Below are 25,218 nucleotides of genomic sequence, written 5' to 3' on the forward strand. Positions count from 1 at the left end.
GTCAACGGATCAAAATTTTGAGATAGCCATTTTGTTTGGCATAGTCGAAAATCTTAATAACTATGTTTTTGGGGATGACTTACTCCCCCACAGTCCCTGGGGGAGGGGTTGCAAGTTACAAACTTCAACCAGTGTTTACATATAATAATGGTTATTGGGAAGTGTACAGACGTTTTCAGGGGGATTTTTTTGGTTTTGGGGGTAGGGTTGAGGGAGGGGGCTATGTGGGAGGATCTTTCCTTGGAGAAATATGCCATAGGGGAAAAAAATTCAATGAAAAGGGCGCAGGATTTTCTAGCATTACTATAAAAAAAAACAATGAAAAAATAAACATGAAAACGTTTTTTCAAATGAAAGCAAGGAATAGCATTGAAATTTAAAACAAACAGAGATTATTACGCATATGAAGGGTTCTAAAAATACTTTAGCATAAAGAGCGAGGTATTTAGGAGGAGATAAATACCTCGCTCTTTATGCTAAAATATTTTTAGTGATTTCAACTATTTATTCTACGGCCTATTTGATTCAGGGGTCATACTTAAAGAATTGGAACAAAACTTACGATTTAGTGTAAAGAGCGAGGTATTAACGAGGGTACAAACCCCCTCGTACACATAATAAAAATATAAGAATATAAAAATTTGTTACGTAAGTTAATTCTTAAGTTACGTATATTTTTTACTAATAAAAACGTTCGTTGAATATTAAAAGTTCTAGTAGCCTTTTTAAGTAACTGAAAAATTGGAGGGCAGCTAGGCCTCCTTCCCCACCCCTTATTTCTCAAAATCGTCTGATCAAAACTAAGAGAAAGCCATTTAGCCAAAAAAAAATTAATATACTAATTTCATTTCAATAATTTATGTGCGGAGAGCCAAAATCAAACATGCATTAATTCAAAAACGTTCAGAAATTAAATAAAAAAACTAGTTTTTTTAACTGAAAGTAAGGAGCGACATTAAAACTTAAAACGAACAGAAATTACTCCGTATATGAAATGGGTTGTCCCCTCCGCAGTCCCACGCTCTTTACGCTAAAGTTTTTAGTTGTTTTAAAAAGGAGAATTGTGGCAAAGAGTCAAACTTTAGCGTAAAGAGCGAGGGACTGCGGAGGGGACAACCCATTTCATATACGGAGTAATTTCTGTTCGTTTTAAGTTTTAATGTCGCTCCTTACTTTCAGTTAAAAAAACTAGTTTTTTTTTATTTAATCATTAACAAGGCCTGGGAAGATGGAAAATTTCCGAAAAAATGGAAGGATGGGGTAGTGACTATGATTCCTAAACAAGGCAAAGATAATTCAAAAATTGAAAACTTAAGGATGATTACTCTACTACCTGTCTTAGGAAAAGTCTATGAAAGAATGGTTAAGGAGAGGCTTACATGGAAAGTGGAAAAAACTAACACTTTGAAAGATGTTCAATGTGGCATTAGAAAGAACAGATCTACTACAGAAGTGTTACAAATGTTTGTAAATGACGCAGTATATTGCTTAGAAAATAAGAAAATCTGTTTAGTAGTTTTCTTCGATGTGAGTAGTGCTTTTGATAGTATGGTTCATCGACATATATTAGAAGGAGTGATTGCAGCAAATGTTAGAGGACGTTTACTACGATTTTCTTATGATTATCTACAAGAACGAGAAGTGACAGTAAAAGTGGGCAAACCATACTCGGAAAGGAAGGTACTGAGAAAACGTGGTGTTCCACAAGGCTCCTCATTGGGGCCTGATTATTACAACATAAGTGAATTTGATATACCACTGGATACAGGAGAGGATAGAGCTGCAATTTTCGCTGATGATAATGGAATGTGGATAGTGTGTGATAGTATTGAGGAGGGGCAAAGGGTGGCCCAGGAGAAAATAAATTTAGTGGAAATGTGGGCCAAGGTAAATTGTCTGCAGTTTTCGGTCCATAAAACAAAAGCAATGATAATCACGCGAAGGAAAAAGTATGCGACTCCTCTCCTTTTTCTAAATGGGGAGCAAATTGAAATCGTGAATGAATTCAAATGGCTTGGAATTACAATTGATAGAAATCTGACGTTTAAAAGTCATATAAGACAGTTAAAGAGAGCATGTGCCAAAAGATTAAATATTATGAAAATGTTAAGTGGAGGAAATTCTGGCCCAAAACCCGACTTTTTGATAGAATTTTATATAAAATACATAAGAGCAAAAATAGAATACGGAGGAATAATTTATATGGCAGCGTCAAAGTCGTTGTTAGAGGAGCTGGAAACTATTCAATACAACGCTTTAAGGACAGCTTTTGGAGCAAGAAAGACAACTCCACGGAGCTTTCTGGAATCAGAGAGTGGAATTGAAAAGCTAGCCAGCAGGAGAGACATAGCAACATTAAAGTTTTTGCAGAAGACATGGATAGCTGACCAGTCAAACCCAATTAAATCAAGAATGCTAAAAGAGGGAAGATTGTGGTGTTCATGGAAAAAACAGTTCGGTATTGTGAGGGCAAAGGAGATAATGGAAGAGTTTCAAATGGATTGTCAGTTGACATCAATGTTGAGAGTACCCAATATGTTCATAACCCCTCAGTGGGAATCCATTCCATACCAGTGCAATACTGAATTTCAAAAGTGGGATAATCTAGATTGTGATCAATCATTCAAGATGACAAAAGAGATGCAATATCTTGACACTGTAGATATCTTCACAGATGCATCCAAAGTGGACAATAAAGTGGGGGCTGCTTTTGTAATCCCCTCCAAAGATATAGTTAAATTGATCAAATTAAGGGACATAACTACAGTGTTTCAAGCAGAATTAGTTGCAATAGCCAAAGCAGTGAGATACTTAATAGATTCTGCATCTGCAGGTGAAAATTATAGAATTTGCTCGGATTCAAAGAGTGGTTTGGAGGCAATAAAGAATATTTATGTAGAAAATAAAGTAGCTACCGAAGTGATTTTTTGCCATGAAGAATTACAGAAACTACTGGGAAAAGGAGTAACTATCACATTGGATTGGGTACCTGGACATGCGAACATTAGTGGAAATGAAATGGCCGACACTGCAGCAAAACAAGCATCCATAGGAGACGGGCAACCACTTGCAAGTGTTACGCCCAGGATGGTTAATTAAATTGGAGAAGTGATAAAGGAATTGAAAATAAGGACACTCGAGGACACTCGTGCGTTCTCAACAAATAAATTTATTATACAAAAGAAAGAAAGGCGATTTGAAAAGAAAATGTATGGAGCGCTATGTAAATCTGAAGCCAGGGTGATATTTAGACTAAGGTCAGGTCATGCAGGAACTCAGGCATATAGAGCCCGTTTTTATAATGATGATCCGAAATGTACATTTTGTGGAAATGAGGAAACGGTAGAACATCTTTTATTCGATTGTGAAGGAACAGAAAACAGTAGGAAGGATATTCGAAAATTTATTAGGGAAAACAGAATTTGACAGAATAGTGACATACTAAGCGGAGCAGGCTTGAACAGTGATTGTGCTGATGGACTTAAGTTGATATGCAAGTTTTTAAAGGATATTAATCGGATAAATCTTATATGAACCAAGTGGTATAGTGATCATAGTATAAGAAGCCCCCTGAGTCCTTGCAGGAAGAGAGGAGGAATCATCCAGTTCAATTCAACAATCCCAATGGACAAATCTATGTTCTTTCACAGTAAAAAAAAAAAAACATTAAACCGGGTCAAGCAGATTTTCTTCATTGCAACTTTAGTACGGGTTGTCAAATACTCATCTCTTTCTTTATATTTTTTAATTTATTGTTCAATTTTTCCTTTCATTCCTGTTACTACCTACTGATAGTTCAAATTTTCCTTTAGTTCCTGTTAATAACTACTTTTAGTTCAACTTTAGTATTACTTTACAGATAACAGTTGCATGGGAATAAAAAAATTTATTTGATGAAAAAAAAAATACAAATCAACGAAAATCTCTGGGGATTCTGGTCGACAGTTGCATAGGGATAAAAAATTTTATTTGATGAAAAAAAAAAATACAAATCAAGGAAAATCTCTGGGGATTCTGGTCAAATATACAGCCTAATTTATTTTTTTTTACTTTTTCTCGTCAATTTTTAAAATTTATTTGACAGACTGATTTTTGAACTGGGGAATTGAGAAAAGTTTCCTCTGCAGTTTTCACTTCGACTCCACGTCGAATTTTCATAATAAAAATATAATATAATAATAATAATATAATTTCCATATAATAAAATTTCACAACCAATACAATTTCAATATAATAATTACATCATTCTAAATTTCATGCAGTTTGCGTTCAGTCTTCTCATATAGCCTATTTTTCAGATTGATTTCAGATTCGTGCAGATTGATCCATTCTTTGGAGGGAAGGAGGACCCCTGGTTCAAGACTTACGGTTTAAACAATTAATTTTTCTTTTCAAATTTCGATATCAATATACCTAGTAAAAACAATGACACCATTTGTCTACCAATAACAATTATAGTTTTATTTTTCAATATTCTCAGGTCCTTTAAGCTTAAAAATAGGTCAAAAAGTGAAGTTTATAAATCATTTTTTACAGCTGGTCCCTGTCAAAATCAGGATAAATGACTCCAAATGGGGCTTGGCAGTGGCAGTGACTAAAGGCTTTGCTCCAGTTATACTTTTACTAATCGAAGAAAAAAATAGGCTAGGGAAGCTAAAAAAAAGGGGGTGGAAAACCAAAGAGAACATATGGAAGAGAACATAAAGGATCGGGTCTTACGGCAATCACTGCAAATATGGTATCTACATCTGCATTCTGGATACCTGACTACTTTGCAAAAGTCTCCATCTTGCATACCAGATATCCAAACTAAAATACAAGGTTGATGGACCTAAAAATAGAATAGTCAGCAGTCATCCTTCTTCAAAATAATTCCACAAAAAAAAAAAAAAAAAAAAAAAAAAAAAAAAAAAAAAAAAAAAAAAAAAAAAAAATCGCATTCTGTTTCAGCAATACAAAATGTCATATAATTATTTTTTCTTTTAAATAGGTTTTTAATAATTATATTCATACAAGATATTCATTTTTTTAATTAAATAATCCCTGAATTATACAGGCAGATATGCTCAGTATCCCTCAATGTGGACCTCATCTGAATTACAAAATAAATTAGACGACCAAACATACAGTGCTGATTTCTACAAGCAAAATCAGATTTCTACTTAACAAAAATGAGCTGTGATACTCAAAAGGTCTATGAGGATGTTCAAAAGTCTAGCTAATTAACTTCTGCGTTTTATAATTTTTATTAAAGCAATCCCCCCTCCTTTATTATTTGTTAGACCTTGCATTTAAAACAGGAGGAAAGAAAAAAGAATAAAAATAGATTTGAATTCTAAAAAAAAACGATAAAGAATTATACATACCATAATCAAAGCTATTCATTTCGAATCCACGAATCTTTAGAAAAAAAAAATAAAAAATAAGTAAAGAAAAACTGACTCAAAACCTGAGCAGAAGAAAAGACAGAAAATTAACTTCTAAACAAAATTGACAGAGGAAAAGTATTAAAAAGAACAAGTTAGAAACGGTCCATCTGCAGGGCAAATATATACCGCAAATGCGGGGCAGCATAAACAGAATTATCTATTAATATCAGCAGATGAATTCTATCCCCTCCTCCAACTGTAATAAGTTGAACATGTGTACCCCTATTAAGTAGAGCCAAATAAAAATCTATCCTATAATTTATTAACTGAACAAGAAACTTACCCATCTAGTGCCAACTGTGCATTTGCATGGGCTTACCCATAAATTTGGGTCTTCATTCTCTTCTTCTATATCCAAACAAATCCAACAAGTCTTTGGAACGCTGTAAACAGAAAAAAAAAGAATTACCAGATGCCAGATGATGACAACTTTAAATTACAAAGATATAAAAATTCTAGATGCTACATTTAAAATCATTAACATACATAGAGAGAGTGACTAACATAAAGAGAGAGACAGTGAGAGAGAGAGAGAGAGGAGAGAGAGAGAGAGAGAGAGAGAAGAGAGAGAGAGAGAGAGAGAGAGAGAGAGAGAGAGAGAGAGAGAGAGAGAGAGAGAGAGAGAGAGAGAGAGAGAGAGAGAGAGAGAGAGAGAGAGAGAGAGAGAGAGAGAGAGAGAGAGAGAGAGAGAGAGAGAGAGAAAAGAGAGAGAGTCAATAAGTCAATTACAAGGCCAAGGGTACGTCGTTTCGTACCCATTTCCTGGAGATTCATGTCTACAGTTAGTTGGCAGATTAGGTCAAAGGCCTTTCTGAAATCCACTGGGCAAATGACAACGAAACAGCTACCTTTTTCGAGCCATTGGAGGATGCAGTCAAACATCGGTAGATTTGGGAGAAAAATAAGAGGTACAATTTGTTTCAGAATAAACTGCCCATGGTCCTCAGTGGAAGGGCTGCAAGTTATGACCTTTGCCCATTGTTTAATTTCACCGGAAAAGGGAATTTCTAGAGAAATCAAGAAACTGATTAGAGATTAAAGTCTTATTCAAATGAAAGAATGATAAGGAGAATTTTTAAGGGTGAATTGTCCATTAACAATTTTACAGGGAAGGGGATTCTCAACCAGGATGGAACTATCTGGCGAGAATTTGACGGAGGGGGGAGGACGTGTACACTTTGCGTAGGATGAAATTTCCAACGATGAGTTTTCTGTGAGGGAGAGGTGTATATTTCATAAAGGGCGAGCCAAATTTACCAGCATTATTTAAAACATGAAAATTAAGCCATATAAGAAGGTGTAATTACTAACAGCTTTAGCATAAAGAGCAAGGTACTGAGGAAAAGGTACGATGTGAAGGACAACCCTTCATATCGTGATTAAATCTACCAAAACTAATACGCAAATTTTGTGTGAGTTTTTCATGTACAGTGAGCCAAATTCAAACCTCCATTAGTTGAAAAACGTTCAGAAATTAAATGAAACAACAAGTTTTTTTAAACTGCAATTAAAGAGCAACATTAAAACTTTAAGCGAGGAGAAATTATTTTGTATATGAAAGGGTCTGTTCCCTTCTCAAGGTCTCGTTCTTTACGCTTAAGTTTTTTGCATAAAAAGGTGAGTTGTGACAAGAGTCAGAATTTAGCATAAGAACGAGGCGTTGAAGAGGGGAAAGCCCCTTTCATATACGGAATAATTTCTGTTCGTTTTAAGCTTTAATGTCACCCCGTACTTTCAGATAAAAAGAACTTATTTTTTTATTTAATGGCAAAAAAAAACAACAAAAGGTTGACAGTGCTGAAAAATAATATCTTAAAACACGTAATTCTTAAACAAGGATGATTGTTCAAGCGTTTTTTTTTTTGGGGGGGGGATCAAAAAGAAGTTCGGCAAAAAAATATGAAAAACAGCTTGAAACACGATCCTTAAGTCACAAATATCAACATAAATGCTGAAAAGAGACCAATCACCTGCTGATCCTAACCACCCAGATCTGAAAAGTTTTTTTTTTCTTTTTTAGCTTGGCATTTTCTTATACCTTGGCCAAAGACTGGTTAGATCTTTGGAAACATGGTAGCGAGGAAGTTGAAAAACTGTAATTGGAATAACAATAAAAAAAGAAACTGCCGCACAGACGTTTTTTTACGCAAGTGAAGTTAAAAGCCATAACTACCCTCCAGGCTTGAGACAAAGAGCATGATTACATGTTTGAGACAAAGAATATGATTACAAAGAGAATCTGTGGACAAGAAGAAGTTCCTGCATGAGGTTTATGCCTCTGTTGTCTGTTACAGGGAGAGCGTGAGCACAGAAAACCATACCAAGCACTTTAAAAGGGAATACCAATTTCACTTGGAAATTACTACTACTACTAACAATAAATCACCACAGCACAAAGCCGTCTGAGGCCAACACAGCTACGCACGATCCTCCTCCATCCCAATCTATTCAAAGCCTTCCTCTTTACACCTTCTCAAGAAGTCCCTTTTTCATTTACATCTTGCTTTATAGCATCCCTCCACCCCAGACAAGGACGACCTGCTTTCCATTTGTCTTTGACCACTGGCCAAAAAGGACAATCTTCGGCAATCTTTCATCCTTCATCCGCAGAATGTGTTCTAACCATCTCAAACTTTCTTTCGTTATAGCTCTAGAAAGTGGGACTGAACCATCCTTTTGCGCACTACTCTTTGAAATACAATCAGTCAGTCAGGTACCCAAAACAATCAGTAGGCAATTTCTTTAGAAAACATCTAGTAAATCTTCATCTGCTTTTTGGAGCACCCATGCTTCGAAGCCATATTTGACAATTGTCATCACTGGCCCTTCAAAATTCTAATCTTGGCTTGCAGACTCATCTTCCTATTCTTCCAACCCTTTTTTAATTGTGAAAAAAACACCCTAAGAGTTGGCTATTCTACTTTTAACATCTTCACTGCATCCTCTGTCTATACTAATGATACCATCAAGGCAATTGAAGATCCCCACCTGATCAATCTTTTCATTACCTAACGTCACCTTTTCATCTTCAGTAATTCCTAGCCTTAGAGACTTGGTCTTCTTAACATTAATTTTCCAACCTATTCAAGCACCCTGAACTCACAAAATCTCAAAAAGATAATTCATTTTGCTCACATTTTCATCTAGGATGCTTAAATCATCAGCATAATCTAAGTTCGGGAGAGTTTATTTAAGGATTGTTGAAGCTGATCATGTCTCACTTCAAGTAAGAACTCTTTTCTAATTCTGCTTAGTCTTGACTTGGAACACCATCTCTTGAAGCCGTCATTATATTTTGACAATACAAAACATAGACACTATATACAATGCACTTACATAAGCAAAGAATATCCCATCCAATCAGTTTCCCTTTTACTATTTCTGGTAATCAGGCCAAGTTAATAAAACAATTCAACAGTTAGCTCAAAAGAAAGAGGAAAGGCTTCTATTTCTACAAAATGTAAGAGACTGTTGTTAAGAGATATTGGTTTACTTGTTGCAAGGGACTGCCCGTTGCACTTCAACATTGTAAATGGGCAAGGTTGCAGATTAGTGTTGAGCCCCAGTAAGCCAGAAGCTCTTAGTGACAATGATGGTGATATATTCCACTTGTGTATCTTTTGGGGAAAATAAAGCTCAATATATATCAACTGACGCAGCAACAGTTTTTCCTAAGGTATGGCAGTTTACTACTGTCATACTTTTGAGTAGTATGCTAAGTAACTTTGTAAAAGGCTATCAATATTGATTTTTAAAAAGAAAATAGTATCAAAAGCTTATAGACAGAGTAGGCAGAATGTACTTAAGGGGGATCCTTGGCGATCCAGAAAATTCACACAATTTTGCAAAAGGCTTATTCTTTCATAAGCAGCAGTTCGCTTGATTTCTTGCGACACAGTTTGATAATTCATTTGAAGTAGGTCATAGCAATAAAAATTATCCCCTTTACACATCTTCTTTTACTTTTTCACATCTATTAAGATCCTTCACTTTTAAGTTAAATTCAAGTTTATAAACATTTAAAAGATTTTAGAAAAATTGATCTTAAACTTAAGCAGAAATTCTAATCTTTGCTACTGAAATAAAATATACAAACAGGCATAATATTTTAATAAGAAAGCAGAAAAAAGAACCCAAAAAAAATTTAGCACTGAAATTAATATAAGATTCTTAATATTTAACATCTAGATGCCGAAATATTATTATCAGCAAAAAGACAAAACAGTAGGCAAAATATTCAATGACTTACCATTTCCAAAGAAAACCAGATTATGAAATAAAATATCACCATTAAATTCCTCATTTTATGCTGATTAAAGATGTCATTTTTGCTTTTCTAACAATATACCGCACACTCCTGTGATTGTCTATCTATATCTAAAGGATAGGATAGAGGCACCAATGATTTGACAGTGGAATTTTGGAAGAAATTTGTCTTCAAAACAGGACAACGCTACTTAGTCTTGACTTGGAACACCATCTCTTGATACCGCCGTTATATTTTGACAATACAATAAATAGACACTATATCCAATACACTTACATAGGAAAAGAATATTCAATCCAATCAGTTTCCTGTTTACAACTCAAAATGAACTCCCAACAATTTTTAGCTATGTAATTTTTGAACAGTTATTACTTGTTTTTTTTTTTGTTTTTTTTTTAAATAAAAGTTGGGACCAGCCAATGCATCATAATACATCTGACCTTTTCTAGAATTTTGCCACATTAGCTTTTTCTTGATAAAATTAAGTTAAAATGGCAGTTAATATTATATTGATGAAACTATATTCCAAGTGTCAAGAATTCTTGTCAGATGTAGTGGAATACAAGACTGACTAAAAATGTTCATTCAGCCGAAATCAAACGTAGATAACTTGTCAAATTCTTTAGACAGCAATAGACTCTATCAAAATATAGGTGATTCTGTCAAAACTTTACTGAATATGTAAAACAGATGAAAAATAATTGCTGTTAAAATTCCAAGTCCTCTACCAAAAAAATAGTTGTTGAATTTACAGGTACTTTCTAAACAACAAGAGATTTACTGATTATTATTTTTAATAATATTTTACATAAAGAAACATTAAAAAAAATCTAAAGTAGTTGTACTGATTGGATGCTAGATTACACAATCATCTGAGGAACTGTCCCTTGGCCTAATACTATGTTCATATATTTAACATTTGACTCCATAGATCACAACTTCCTAATTCATTTATTACTGAACATTTTTGAGGTAGAACCTCTCTTAGTAAATTTTATATATATGTATATATATATATATATATATATATATATATATATATATATATATATATATGTGTGTGTGTGTGTGTGTGTGTGTATATATTGGCTCAAATAAATCCCAAGTTATAAAATACAAAAATATTCTCTCTGAACCCATCCCAAAATAGCTTAGAATTCTTGAAGGAACTGTGTTGAGTTCATTCCAACAAGACCAGCTGATCCTTGAAGTGTCCCGGTCAAAATCCTACCATGTAAGAAACTTTTAAGAATCTTAAGAAAACATTGCATATTTCAGAGATTTTGAATTCTCCAGACAAGGATAATCAAAAAAAAAATTTTTGAAATGGATTAAAATTGCAGATTAACTTCAAAATGGCCAAATGTTGACAACATTTTTACTCTGAACAACAGAGAAATCTTCCTGTACTATTAGAGCTGAAAGACAGTGTACTATTTAACATAGCGTTTATAGACGCTATTCTTGTGGTAATTATTATTTTATTGTTCACCTACACAATACATAAAGTAAATACGGCGAGTAAGAATAAATATAAAAAAAAAACACAAAGAGAAAAACAAATATACGCACAAAATCAACGAAAAAACGGATAAGACGGTGGTGAGGGGGATAGGCACGCAAGGGCATCCAACTGCTCTATTTTCTTTACACATGTAAGTTTCCTTAACTGAGGGGATATAAGGTTGGATTTTTCTGTGAAAAATATCCGACTTTAAAGTTATATTAAAAACTGAAAATTTTCTAACAAGAGTCTGGTTATTTGTTCAAGGTGGAAGATAGAGAAAAAATTTGCAAAATTTGAAATAATTTATCAAAATTCTTTATAAACTACCATTATTAAGAAGAAAGAAAAGACCTGAAGGATAAAGAACAGAATTATCACTGAAAGTAGAATAAAGTTTGGCCAGTGCACATCCATTATAGTTCCCTCTGTTTGCAACAATCTTTGCATACCCAATCTGAATCTTTTTACTTATATCACAAACAGTATGCTAATGTAATCTCAAAAGATTGTTAGTAATAGAGATACCAAGCCAACAAATACAACAAACAAGAGGGATAGTGAAGTTATTACAATGAAGGGGAGTAGCAGAAGTACAGTTATAACGAAGAACTCACATTTATCTATATTAAGTGAAAGTGAAACTATCCAAGAAAGCATCACAAACTATAGAGACCATTTGGGAAAGCCTCTGTTTGGAATGGCTAATCTGAAGCAAGTCGTCAGTATACGCAAGACAAGAACATCTGCAAGACCAGAAAGGTATGCACCTGAAATCTTAGCCAGCAAACTATAAATACAGATCTTCATAAGTGTAGGGGAAAGAACATCACCCTGCCTTACTACTCTTTGTAACCTTATAATAGTGTCTGGCGCAGATCTTAACTGAAAAGAATTTGAATACCAAAACCTAAGAAACATTATAACAGATAGATTGACCCCGGAATTATACAAAGAAAAAAGGAGCTGACTATGGACAACACAATCAAACACTTTCGAAAAATCCAAAGCACAAATATAAAGAGCATTTTTCTTGAAAGAATTATCAGCCAGTAAAGAAGACAGAATGTTATGCACATGCTGACAACCCATCCCATGCCAAAAACCAAATTGGTTTTCACCCTCCTTAATATTTTTAGTCAAAAATGGTAGAAGGATATACTCAAAAACCTTACTAGTATTACAAGAGAAAGAAATAGGTTACTAGCAAGAACAATTAATATGTGACTTTCCCCTTTTTAAAATTGACAAAACAGTGCCAAACAGAAAACTCTCAGGTATGCTTGAAGTACACAGACACATTTGAAAAACAAGCTGAAAGTGAAATACTTTCAATTATTATATACTGTAGAAAGTTTGACAGTTCCTGATTCACAAGATTCTTCAGCCTACTACAAGCCTTTGCGAATTTAGACAAGGATCTGATCAAGTATCCTTCGTATGGGAGATAAGAGTTTATAAATACAATACTGTCAACACGCCGAGCCAAAAAAATTGTCAGAGTAGAAGAGTACTGGGGAGGGTAGATGAATGTCCAGTTTAAAGACACAGGCTAGTCCACTGGAAAGGCGACTGCCACATAGTATGATGCTGACTTTGACACAACAAAAATTCAAACTTAAAGCAGTGACAAGATGCTCCTGGAGACATACCAAGTCAAAGGAACCAAAAGACTCATCCGTAATAAAATCTTTATCTTTGGTGCCATTTATATTAAACGAAATAACTGAGACTGATGCACTCACAATTGTAAGGTGGCATTGCACTTTATCTGATTCTTAATAACAGGGCAGGAAAAACTATCGAAAGGGTGTTTCGGGCTGCAGTTTACAAGGATGGGATTGACAATGCATGGCTCATCTTTTGATGATATGTGCGGCCCTCCACAAAATACACATTTTGGGAGAACGCTGGGACAGGAGTTCTGCAGACGGTCTAATGATTGACATTGAAAAAAGCGTTTGAGTAGGTCCTTAAACTCGTAAACAGGACAAATTTCATAGCCCATCCTGAGTTCATGCTTAAAAAACGTAGATTGGGCAAAAGAATTCAAAGATTCTAATTTCAGAGACTTAGATAGGCCCATTCTTTTAGCATCTTTGATACTGTGTTGGCTTCCAAGAACCCTTATATCAACATCGTTAGGAATATTATGTGATATACCAAAAAACTTGGAAACCACTTTTGTTGTAGTACTGGAGATTATATTCTAGATTGACAAGCAGAAGTCGTCCCTAGTAGACTTGTCCATATTGATATACCACTTGTAATTGATGGGCTTTATATTATGTACTAGTTTATGTCCAGTAATCTGGTCTATAGCAGCTTTTTGCTTAAGATAATATGAAAAAAACTTCGTTTTCTTAAAGAGTTAAAGAGGCTGCGTCCCAAAGTCGAACCTTAAAACGTACAGGAATTAGGAGAGGCAGTTGGGGGGCTGCCGCCCCCCAAACCTCCCGCTTTTAAAGACTCTTTTGTACAGGTTTTTTGTTGTGGGGTCTTCATTGTTACTAATTACTAGTTTCGGCGCAATGGTTCTCCTGTCCTCTTGTGTTTAACATTTTTGGAAGTTATTCCATTATTCATTCATTTCATTTTTTTGTTAATTAAAAGAGGGCCTTTCCGAAGCCAAGAGCGGGGGGTTACAACCAAAAACCTGTACAAAAGAGTCTTTAAAAGCGGGGGGTTTGGGAGGCGGCAGCCCCCCAACTGCCTCTCCTAATTCCTGTACGTTTTAAGGCTCGACTTTGGGACGCAGCCTCTTTAACTCTTTAAGAAAACGAAGTTTTTTTCATATTATTTCTGTACGTTTTTCTACAATCCATGGTGGATGTAATTTAATAATAATTTTCCATGTTTATTTTCTAGCTTTCTTTATCAATAAATTAAAACTGACAAAATTATCTAATTTTGATAATTTAGATAGTTTATTTTGATAGTTTAGCAGCTTAATTAAAAATTTAGCAGCTAGTGGTTTTTACCCACCCGCCTCCGGTTTATGGGCCCAGCGCGCTTCCGCTGCGCCAAGCTGCTGTTATGCTTGTTATCAAACAAGTTATTAAAATAGAAAATTTCACCAACGGCTTCAATTAGGAAATCAATTTAAATGGTTCTTTTAACTTGCTTCCATCAAGCCTTACCCCCGCTTCAGTATAAATTCTTGTGTACATTCCAATATATAATTCTGATCACATGTTTCCATGTTTATTTTCTCCCTTTCTGTATCAATAAATTCAAAGTGACAAAATTACCTAATTTTACAAATTTTAAAAAGTTAGCAGCTAGCGGTTTCGATCCACCGACCTCTGGGTTATGAGCCCATCACACTTCCGCTGCGCCAAGCCGCTGTTATTGTAAGAATTTTTCAAACAAGTGATGTTATTACAAGAGAAAATTTTACCTTCAATGGGGAAATGGGTTTTTCTAAGCTAGAAAATCGGGGGTAAAGATTCTCCGACAAAACTTTCCAGGGCACTTACTCGGAGAATTCCGCGTCGAATGAGTCTTCGTACACCCAGATCCGATGTCGGCTGTGACCTGTAGGCGTCGAGAAAAAAAAGGAGAACATGAACAATAAGTGGCTATGCGTGGTTGCTGGAAAACAGGGAAGGAGTTATCGGATCGAGCTGAAATTTCGCGGATAAGCTCCTGAGCCCTAGGGGACCTTAACTTGTAAATTTCCCGATCCGACAGAACCCGATCGGACAACGTTAATGGGGGGGCTGGGGTTGGGTGGTCGAAACTTTCGGCCAGATTTTCCCCATGAAGGAAAAGTCAGAGGGGGATGAAATTTGGCAGGTTTCTTAGTTGGAGCTCAGGCTACGAAATGCATCCCTCCCCATCCCTCTGCGACCACTGAAACCGAAGATCGCTTAACATTGTCGTGGTTTGCCTCTTTAAAGAGGCACGAGTGTGCCTCCTTGAGGATCAGACAAGGCATCCAGCATCTTTAAGATGATAATGGTTGCATCTGAATCTAGCATTGAAGCTGGCTTGGGCAATTGTGGGAAGCTCAATTCATAATTGTCAAGTTTTGAAGACTTCCCAAAACAACTCGATGGAGCTTGTGAAATTTTGAGAATAGAGAGGTGTAGGTGGTGGCAGGGAGAAACAGTACTTCTGTAGGACACTTTATAAAAAATGTCAGAAAAGCAGTGTCAGTTTTGTCAAGAGATTCAATATATTAATTATGTTGGTGAAATGGCTAACCAGTGAATTGTTTCCTGTCCAAATAGGGCAATCTTCATGACCCCAACAAAGCTGCTACAATAACATCTTTACCACCTTGACCAAATTATATGCTGAATTGAAAAAAAAAGAAGAAAAAAAGAGTCATATGGTTAACATTTCCACTTAAGATTATTAAAAATTACAACATCAAGGAATGTAACATGTTTCACTAGCATTTTTTGTTGGTTATGGTTTAGGAAAACAAGAATAGATTTCAAAATAATTAAGAAATTTATTGTCATTACTTTTGACTTAATGGAATTTACTTTCATATGTAAATTTTTAGCTTTTATCCAAAACATGGGTTAGTATTATGAGTGGATTACTTTTGATATTTCTATGACATTATTCCAAAGATCAGCAAGTCATCTACATATTAGCATCTTTGTGGGAATCCCTTACCAATCTCATAGATCATTATTACACATAAAAGTGGTCCCAATAAGGTTCCTTGAGTAATTCCAAACTAAGTAGGAAGGAGCTCAGAGATAATATTTTTCGGGTTCTATAAGTTAAGATCTATTTGAAATAAAATCTCTAATAAAATTTACTAGGAGAGGGTCTACTTCAAAGTTATTCAGCAATAAACAAATAAGGATGTGATGGTCAATCATGTCAAATTTTTGAAAATATGAACAAGGTGCAAGATTCTCAGATGATAACTATAAGGTTTTGAGCCCCTAAGATCAGATCAAAATAGGATTTGCCCTAAAAATGTTGATTTAACTATGAAAGAACATGCAAAAATTATCAAGTGCTATGTCCAGTTTTATCCTAGCTAAATTATGTTGAAAACCAAAAATTTACTGGAAATACATTAGGCAATTAGGATCATGAGGGGCAACCACAATAATTGGACAAGACATAAAACAAAACATAGAATGATGTCAATTTGATTTTCTTGGCATGTTTTCTTTAGAAATAGTCAGCCAATTAAGTATTTTCCAGACTTGTTTTTTTGTTTTTGATCCACTGTGCTACAGAAACATCTAGACATTAAACTACAATTTTATTTTAATTGTAAATTGAAAGATAGTTAAATCTTTGAAATTATTCAGATCACAAATAAAGTATAAAAGTAAACTCAGAACACTATTTTCATTCAACGCTTCAGTTATAAGAAGATGCTTCCTTACAGTGCCATTTTCAATCAACAATCATGGATTTAGATTTCAAACTCTTTTGTTGGTTGCCAAACATTTTAACATTATGTATTTTTGAAAACTTACATATTGATTAAATAAATATTGTCCAAGTTTTGTTCTTGGTGAATAAAAAATAACTTAACATTAACAACTCAAGAGTTGAAATGTAATAAAATATAAGACAATTTTTTTTTTGAAATGATTCTAACATCATAATTTTGACCTGAAAAAGTCCCCATGAAATTTTTTCAATGTCTTTTTAGTGATTTTTATTAGCATATTATGCACCAAAATATTATTGATACGTTTTTCAAGTGGCATTAGGCATATATTAAATAAATTCTTAAACTATTGGCCTTGACCCCAAACAGGGTCTTGTAGAAAGATTCAAGGATCACAAAAGATTTCAATGGATAGCATCTAAGTGCATAAATTTATAACATCTAGATGTGTATTTGGGCATAGTCACACTAACACACTTGTACACAAACAAAGCATTAAATGAGCATGGACACCCACACCTACACAAGAATGATTCATTAAAAGTGACTGTAAGTGTTGCTAGAAGGTGAGAGAGAACATAAGCCACAACCTTTGAAATATTGATAAAATAAGCAAGAACTTTTGAAAACACAAACCAAATAAGGCAGACAATGTTTCACCCCAATAAGTTAGAAATAATATTGATAAACAAGGAATAAAGATAGATCCTTTAAAAAAATAAGCTTGGTTACTCTTGGATAGAATTTTGAATTTCAAGCCCAAAATAGGCCTGATAATGTTTTGCCTCAAATCTGGCTTTGCTTTTACCTTATTGTTTTACCCTTGGTTTTTCCCACTTTGCTTTCACCAAAAAATAGCCATCTGGTGTGATCCATCAAACTGCATTAATTTTTGGTTGTAGGTTAATGGGTTTTAATGATTCAACAGTTGAGAAGTATTTTTGAAGGTTTCTGGAATGTAATGTAGCCTATGTCTAAAAATACACTGGTCAAAACTAATAGCCATCCTAATGCAAAGAAAGATTATATATCTGGTTTATAGTCACATGAAGTTGATAAGGGCCATGAAACATGACCCTTAAAAGTGGCTGAGGCATACACCCTCCACAATTTTTAGCACCAAAAGTACCAGGAAGCATATTGGAACTAAATTTCAACAAACAAATCCCAAACACAATTATCCATCAACAGTTCGACTGGAAGTACAACATCAAAACTATATTTAACACCACTGCTTGTCCTAGACTAGCCATGATAGTCAAAGACTCTTATAAATGAAAGCCTACACTGCAAACCAGTGCCTGATTAGAGGAAATGGCACAGAAGACAAGCAAAAATATGGCTTTACACCATTAAATTTGACATTGAGCTGATCAATGAGTCCAAGAAAAATGGTTTTAGAAGGGACCCTTTATTTACTTATTCATCCAACACCCTGTAAGCATAACATACAAAATGAAAATCAAAAAGTAGCAACTGCTTGAATGTTTGACAAAAATAAATGGTTGATAATATACATCATTGTAAAAAGAGGTGTTTACTAACTCAGTCTTAAAACTAGGAACAGTAAAAACAATGACACAACTATCAGGTAATGAGTTCCAAAGTTTTATTGATCTATTTACAAAAGACATCTATTTTGGATTTTGGTGATGGGGGTAAAATTTCAATGTGTTCTACCTGGTTGATGAATTATAGCTTCTGTGAAAGAAAATTTCTGAGTCCAAATTTATAATGCCATTTACAATATTATGGACACTTAGAAGATCAGAATGCTTCCAACAGAAGTGAAAACTTGGGAATCCCAACACCTCTAAACATTTTGGATATGAGAAATACCTCAGGTAAGGAATTAACTTTGCAGCAGATCTTTTTACTGATTCAGTTTTTTTTTTCCTATCATCTTTATTTATAGGGTAACATATTGGAGAGAAATGTTCAAGAATAGGACAATTTTTTGACTAAAATAGTTTAAAAATAATTTTCACATTAAACTTCAAAAATACTCCTTTGATTCTGGACAACATAAACCTTCCTCTATCCCTGACAATCCTTAACAGATCAGATACTATCCCAAGGTTGCAGGTAGTCCTCATGTCTGGTATCTTGGTACTTCCAATCAAATAGTGAGGATGTGCAACAACAAAAGAGAGAATAATGAGGACTTTTTTCCCAAGACAGTGAGCCAACAAAACCTATTTGAATATTTTTTGGACCTATATCTAAGGGCTGCTTTCAGCAAAGAAAATAAAAAACAATTAAGTTTTTTTTTATTTAAAACAATGTTGGTTCACTGTCTTGGGAATATAGTCTTCATTATTCTCTCTTTTGTTGTTGAATTATGGAAATGCAGTGTGGTCTTCATCATTATTTAAGTGAGGATGTGAATTTCCAACCAGCCTTCTATGGAGATAGTGCATAGCAGCACACTTTGAAATGTTAAAAAAAAATAAAGTTTAACCTGCACCATTGCCTTTAACTTTCTATATTCTCCTGGAGTAGTTTTTCATCTTGTACTGAGCCAAATCTCCTATACAACTTCACATCATCAGCAAAACTTTTAGCTATATGATTTTGTATAACTGATGGTAGATCATTAATGTATATGGAGAATTTAAATTGGATCTAAGCAACTACCCAGTGGAACCCTGCTACTAACAAATATACTTGAGGATTTTGCTTGTACCAACAACAACAGCTTGACTTCTACCAATCATTAAACTTTCAATCCAACTATGTGTATAATCACCAAGATTTTGGAGTTTTTGAAGCAGCTTAGAGGGGCATATTTTGTCAAAAGTCTTACAAAATCAAAATATATGTAATCAAATAGGTCACCTTTGTCAGCAGACAGCTGGAAGTCTTTTATGGCCCCCAAAAGTTGAATACTACATGAATGCTTCTGCCTTTATGCATGTTGAGCCTCTGACCATACCCATTTTTTTATAGTGTAATGGTATATGATTAACCAAAAATTTTCCATTATTCTGCAAAAAATACACCAGCACAACAGCAACAAAGGATTATTGAAAAGTTGGATATATATTGTATTATTTTCCTATGACAGACTTAGACTGTTGCTCAAATTTGGACAGTTTGAGGCTATAAGCATATATTTCCAATTGAGGTTGGAACTTTTAACTGCAGAAGTGTCCCAGGGTACTGTAGTTATCACACAGTCTTTTCATCTATCAACTAGAGCTCCTCAGTCAGTTTAAGCTGGATAAGGAGCACTATGGACAGCTTTTTTCTACAGCATATTATTAAAAGTGCCACCACAATCATCGTTGTGTATATAAATAGGAAATGCGGTCAGCAAGGACAGAAGCCTATATTAAAGAACAATAGCCTATCAAATTGAGCTTACCAAATAATTTAAACTGATTGGTTGACCATTGGCTAAAGTTTTTTGTTCTTACATTTTGATTAGTTTTATTGAGGGAACTCACTTGGATTTTTATTTCTCATTTATTGTTGGCTATGTTGCACCTATAATTGTGACAGCTGAGTATTGAGGACTATTTGTAAAATTTCTCAATTGAAAATTTCTTCTTTACTAATGACAGTAAAGTTCTGACAGTTCTTTACTAAAGTTGTATCTAGGATACAACTTTATATATATTCTTTTTCTGCAGAAGCATAATTTAAAAGGAATTGTAGCCTACAAGAAAAGCAATGATTCACTCTGGACTTAATTATCAATGGGGAGTCAATTTTCAGATATTCACCAGAAAATACCAAAATTTCTCAAGTTTTCTTAGGCTGAATAATATAAAGAAAGATAACCTTATTGATCTTTGAGAAAATTTGGAACTGGAACTGGAACTTGAAGACATTTCTTGCCCTGTCCTGCTTTTTTTTTAAATACTTGTTGTTGTAGAGAAAATATGCTCGGCTTTTGCCCTCTGCATCACCAAACAATATTTAAACTAAAATCATAGAAACAAAAAGAAGATACAAAACAAATAAACCAAATCATCTTCTCTTCTCACCACACTCTTGTGACTGGGAGAAAAAAAAAGAAAAAAAAAACAATAAAATCAAATGAAATTACAACATGGGAAACTACAATAATGAGGAAGAAGAAAAGATTAAATTGATAAAGCATTTTGCTAATTTTTTATTTTCTATGTTTACTGTTTAAACAGTTAATATTAAGGTATTTAAGATATTTTTCCTTCTCTTCTTTTCACCCTGTGACTGGTTTTGTTGAATTTCTTTCTATTAATTTGGGAAATCAAAGTGGGAAACACCTCATCTCTGCCTCCTCCTCCTCCAGCCACAATACCTGGGGCAGCTTAGCAAGTTGTCCCCAGAGCCTGATCGGCTCTGGGTTGGTAATGTTTCTTGAATTTTAGTAGACCTACACTGTATCCAAAACTATTAGGCCATGACATAAATCTATCAGCCCTTTAAATACAAAATCATGTGTTTAGGTTCTAGGATACAACTTTATATATATTCTTTTTCTGCAGAAGCATAATTTAAAAAAAAATTGTAGCCTACAAGAAGAGCAATGATTCACTCTGGAATTAATTATCAATGGGGAATCAATTTTCAGATGTTCACCAGAAAATACCGAAATTTCTTAAGTTTTCTTGGGCTGAATAATATAAAGAAAGATAACCTTATTGATCTTTGAGAAAATTTGGAACTGGAACTGGAAGACATTTCTTGCCCTGTCCTGCTTCATTTTTAAATACTTTGGCACCGCTTTCCATGCAAGATTGCCAGATGAAAACAAGCCTCCAATATCCTACAATTTTCGGAAAATCGAATGGCCCATTTAACCTACTATTCAGACAGAACACAGATCTGCAGAAAACCGCTGCGGAGGCACTTTGCAGAGGAATGCATTCATCTGTTTCCACTCATCCTTGCGTTTTTTTGCTAAACTCGTGGAAAAATCCGACGCATGCAGTTAAAACGCTCGTGGATTGCGAAGAAAAGAACATGAAGCCAGTTGAAAGGCAAATTTCAAATATTTAGCAAAAACATCATGTTTAATTGAAAACGCTTGTGTGGAAATCTAGAGAAAGATTAATTGAAACAATATCCTATGTTAGGAGTCATACAGGATAAACTTGAATAAAAAATTGAATTTATTGTCTCAGATGTAGAAAGTGACTATCGGCAAATTTCTTGGTAAATTTAAATATAAAACTGCAATGAGACAGCTAAGGAATACATCTTTTGAAGTGAACAGTCTGCAGTTAACGCTGCGGCGATACGGTGCAAAAACGCACCGCATTACTTTTTCGCAACGCACCTCTATGCGGGAACAGTAGGTAATTTGCTAAAAGGAGCACAAAAGTACTCAGGAAATCAAAAGCAAGAGGTACATTTCATCTGAGCAAAAAGCCAAAAAGTAACTATCTGGTAATTTAGACTTTTGCACATCTTTTTCCATAACTTTATTACTTTAATCTCTATAGTTCTTTTAATATTGTTATATAAAACTTCATAAGGTTCAATTTAAGTCTCGCAGAAATAATTCAATTTTAATGTAGTTCATCCATATGCAATTAACTATATATTTAATTCTTGTGTATCTCCCAAAGTTAATGTTTGAGGCTTTTTCCTTCCAACACTAAGTTTCTATGAACTTAAAACGAAATTTCAACCATTCAAACAAAGTATTACCTTCTCAAAGCTATTAAGTATCAAAAAAAAACTTTTGTATCTTGAAGAAGTTAAATGAATAAATGATTTTATAAAATTGTTATTGCGACTTGTTAGATACCAAACAGCAACACAAGACTGACACATAACTAAAAGTTTTATTTTGTCACCGCAAAAAATCTGAGAGTTTTTTTTTCGTTTCTACAATACAGAAGAAAATCCCATATTTTTTTTATTTTTATGTCTTGTAATAATTTTGTATAAGGAGACATCACCAGTAGGTTTATTTGTGCTAATTTTATAGTTGTATGTTGTATCACATTCAAAGCAACAATTTTGCATGTTTTAAGTTTTAATTTCACTCATTCAATCCATTAGAAAAAACTTCGTTTTTACAATTTAATTTTTGCACCTTTTTAGTTATGAAATATTATAAGACCAATAAAAGTAATTTTGAACATCAATAGTGTTAGTAGCCTGACAGAAAGAAAAGTTAATGACTCAAAAATATCGTATTTATCAAACCCATCCTATTGTTAATTTACCTGCGATTGTACGTAGGAAAAAAAATTGTATTTGTGCTTTCGCGGTCCTTCAATATACACCATTTTATCATTTAACACATAGCCGTCCAAGAAAAAACAAATCTCTGAGCACAAACAACAATCAATAGCCATAAATTCAACTATATCAAGTAAAAAAAGTTTTCAACTGAAAGCAAGGAGAAACATTTAAACTTAAAACGAACAGAAATTACTCCGTTTATGAAAAAGGATGTTCCCTCTTCAATGACCCGCTTTTTACGCTAAAGTTTGACTCTTTCTCTCAATTCTACTCTATAAAAGAGTAAATAACTTTAATATAAAGATCAGGACGTTGAGGAGGGAACAGCCCCTTTCATACGCGGAGTAATTTCTGTTCGTCTTAAGTTTTAATGTCGCTCCTTACTTTCAGTTAGCAAACTTGTTTTTTTTTTTTTAATTTAATTTCTGAACGTTTTTGAATTAATGCATGTTTGATTTTTGCTCTCAACAAATGATTAATTAAAACGAAATTTGCATATTTTTTTTTTCGCTAAAAGGCTTTCTCTTAGTGTTGATCAGAGGATTTTGAGAAAAAGGGTGGGGGAGGAGGCCTGGTTGCCCTCCAATTTTTGGGCTATTTAAAAAGGCAACTAGAATTTTTTATTTTGAACGAACGTTTTTATTAGTAAAATATAGGTAACTTACAAATTAGCTTATGTAACAAACTTCTATATTCGTATATTTTTATTATGTATATGAGGGAGTTTGCCTCCTCGTTAATACCTCGTATTTACACTAAAGCTTTAATTTTGTCCCAATTCTTTAAGATTGGCCCCTGAATCGCAAAGGCTGTAGAATAAATAGCTGAAATTACTAAAAATACTTTAGCATAAGGAGCAGGTTATTTAGGAAAAGATTGACACCCCCATATGCGTTATAATCTCTGTTCATGCTGGTCCTTACTTTCAGCGGAAAAAACTTTTTTATATTTATTTTTTCATTGTTTTTTTTTTTTTTTGAAATAGTGCTAGAAAATCCTGCACCCCCTTCATGGAATTTTTCTTCTCCCATAACAAATTTTTCAAAGGGAAGATCCTCCTACGTAGCCCCTCTCTCTCAACTCTCACCCCCCCACCTCCCTAAGCAAAAAATCCCCCTGAAAAGGCCTGTACACTTCAAAGTAACCACTACTGTATGTATACACTGGTCAAAGTCTGTAACTTGTAGCCCCTCCCCCGGGAACTGTGGGGAGTAATTCAGCCCCAAAGACATAGTTATTATGTTTTTTGACTATTTTAAGCAAAACGGCTATCTCAAAATTTTGATCCGTTGACTTTGGGAAACAAATGAGCGTGGGAGGGGGTATAGGTGCTATGTAATTTTTTGGCCCTCTTAAAAAGAGAACTAGAACTTTACTTTCCGTTAGAATAAGCCCTCCCACGACATGCTAGACCCACGTGGCCGATACAATGATCCTTGGGGAAAAAAAACAAACAAATAAACACGCACATGTGATCGGTCTTCTGGAAAAAAATACCAAGTTCCACATTTTTGTAGATAGGAGCTTGAAACTTCAAACAGTAGGATTCTCTGATACGCTGAATGCGATGGTGGTATTTTCGTTAAGATCCTATTGCCTTTAGAGGGTGTTTTATCCTATTTTCCAAAACAAGGCAGATTTTCTCAGGCTCGTAACTTTTGATGCGTAAGACTGAATTCAATTTAGTCTTGATGCTTAATTTAGACTTTTGGTGTATTAAATAAAAAAAAACAAGTTTTTTAAATGAAAGTAAGGAGCGACATTAAAACTTAAAACTAACAGAAATTACTCCTTATATGAAAGGGGCTTTTCCTTCTCAAGGCCCCGCTCTTTACGCTAAAATCTGAGTAAAGTTTTCACTTAACTCTACATTTTAAAACAGTAAAAAAAACTTTAGCGTAAAGAGCGGGGCGTTGACAAAGAAAAGCCCCTTTCATATACGGAGTAATTTCTGTTCGTTTTAAGATTTAATGTCGCTCCTTACTTACATTTAGAAAACTTTTTTTTTTTTTATTTAATTTCTGAACGTTTTTTAATCAATGCATGTTTTGATTTTGGCTCTCCGCAGAGGAATAATTAAAACAAATTTGTATATTTATTTTTTTCGCTAAATGGCTTTCTCATAATTTTGATCGAATGAATTTGAGAAAAAAAAAGTGGGGGAGGAAGCCTAGTTGCCCTCTGATTTTCGGTTAATTAAAGAGACAACTAGAACTTTTGATTTTTTACGAATCTTCTTAAAAGTAAAAGATATACATACCTTATAAATTAGCTTACGTAAAGACATTTTGTATGCTTATGTTTTTATTACATATATGAGGGGTTTCGCCCCCTCGTCAGTACCTCGCTTTTTACACTAAAGCTTAAATTTTGTCCCAATTCATTAAGAATGACCCCTGAATCACAAAAGCAGCAGAATAAATAGTTGACATTACTAAAACTACTTTAGCGTAAA

The 25,218-nt window shown here is 34.1% G+C and overlaps 1 protein-coding gene across 3 annotated transcripts in view; it reads right to left on the reverse strand.

Moving 5' to 3' along the window:
* The window catches only part of LOC136042695 (E3 ubiquitin-protein ligase MARCHF5-like), a gene marked incomplete at its 3' end in the record, with an annotated part of 41,126 nt that overhangs the window by 8,925 nt on the left and 6,983 nt on the right, over positions 1–25,218 (reverse strand). The window contains 3 exon segments of one of the 3 annotated variants that reach the window (XM_065727657.1): positions 4,720–4,831; positions 5,713–5,812; positions 21,205–21,342. In XM_065727657.1, the coding sequence (XP_065583729.1) occupies positions 4,720–4,831; positions 5,713–5,812; positions 21,205–21,248 (256 nt within the window). 3 annotated transcript variants of the gene reach the window in all.

Source organism: Artemia franciscana, unplaced genomic scaffold (genome assembly GCF_032884065.1).
Source record: "Artemia franciscana unplaced genomic scaffold, ASM3288406v1 Scaffold_1795, whole genome shotgun sequence".
Taxonomy (NCBI): Eukaryota; Metazoa; Arthropoda; class Branchiopoda; order Anostraca; family Artemiidae; genus Artemia; species Artemia franciscana.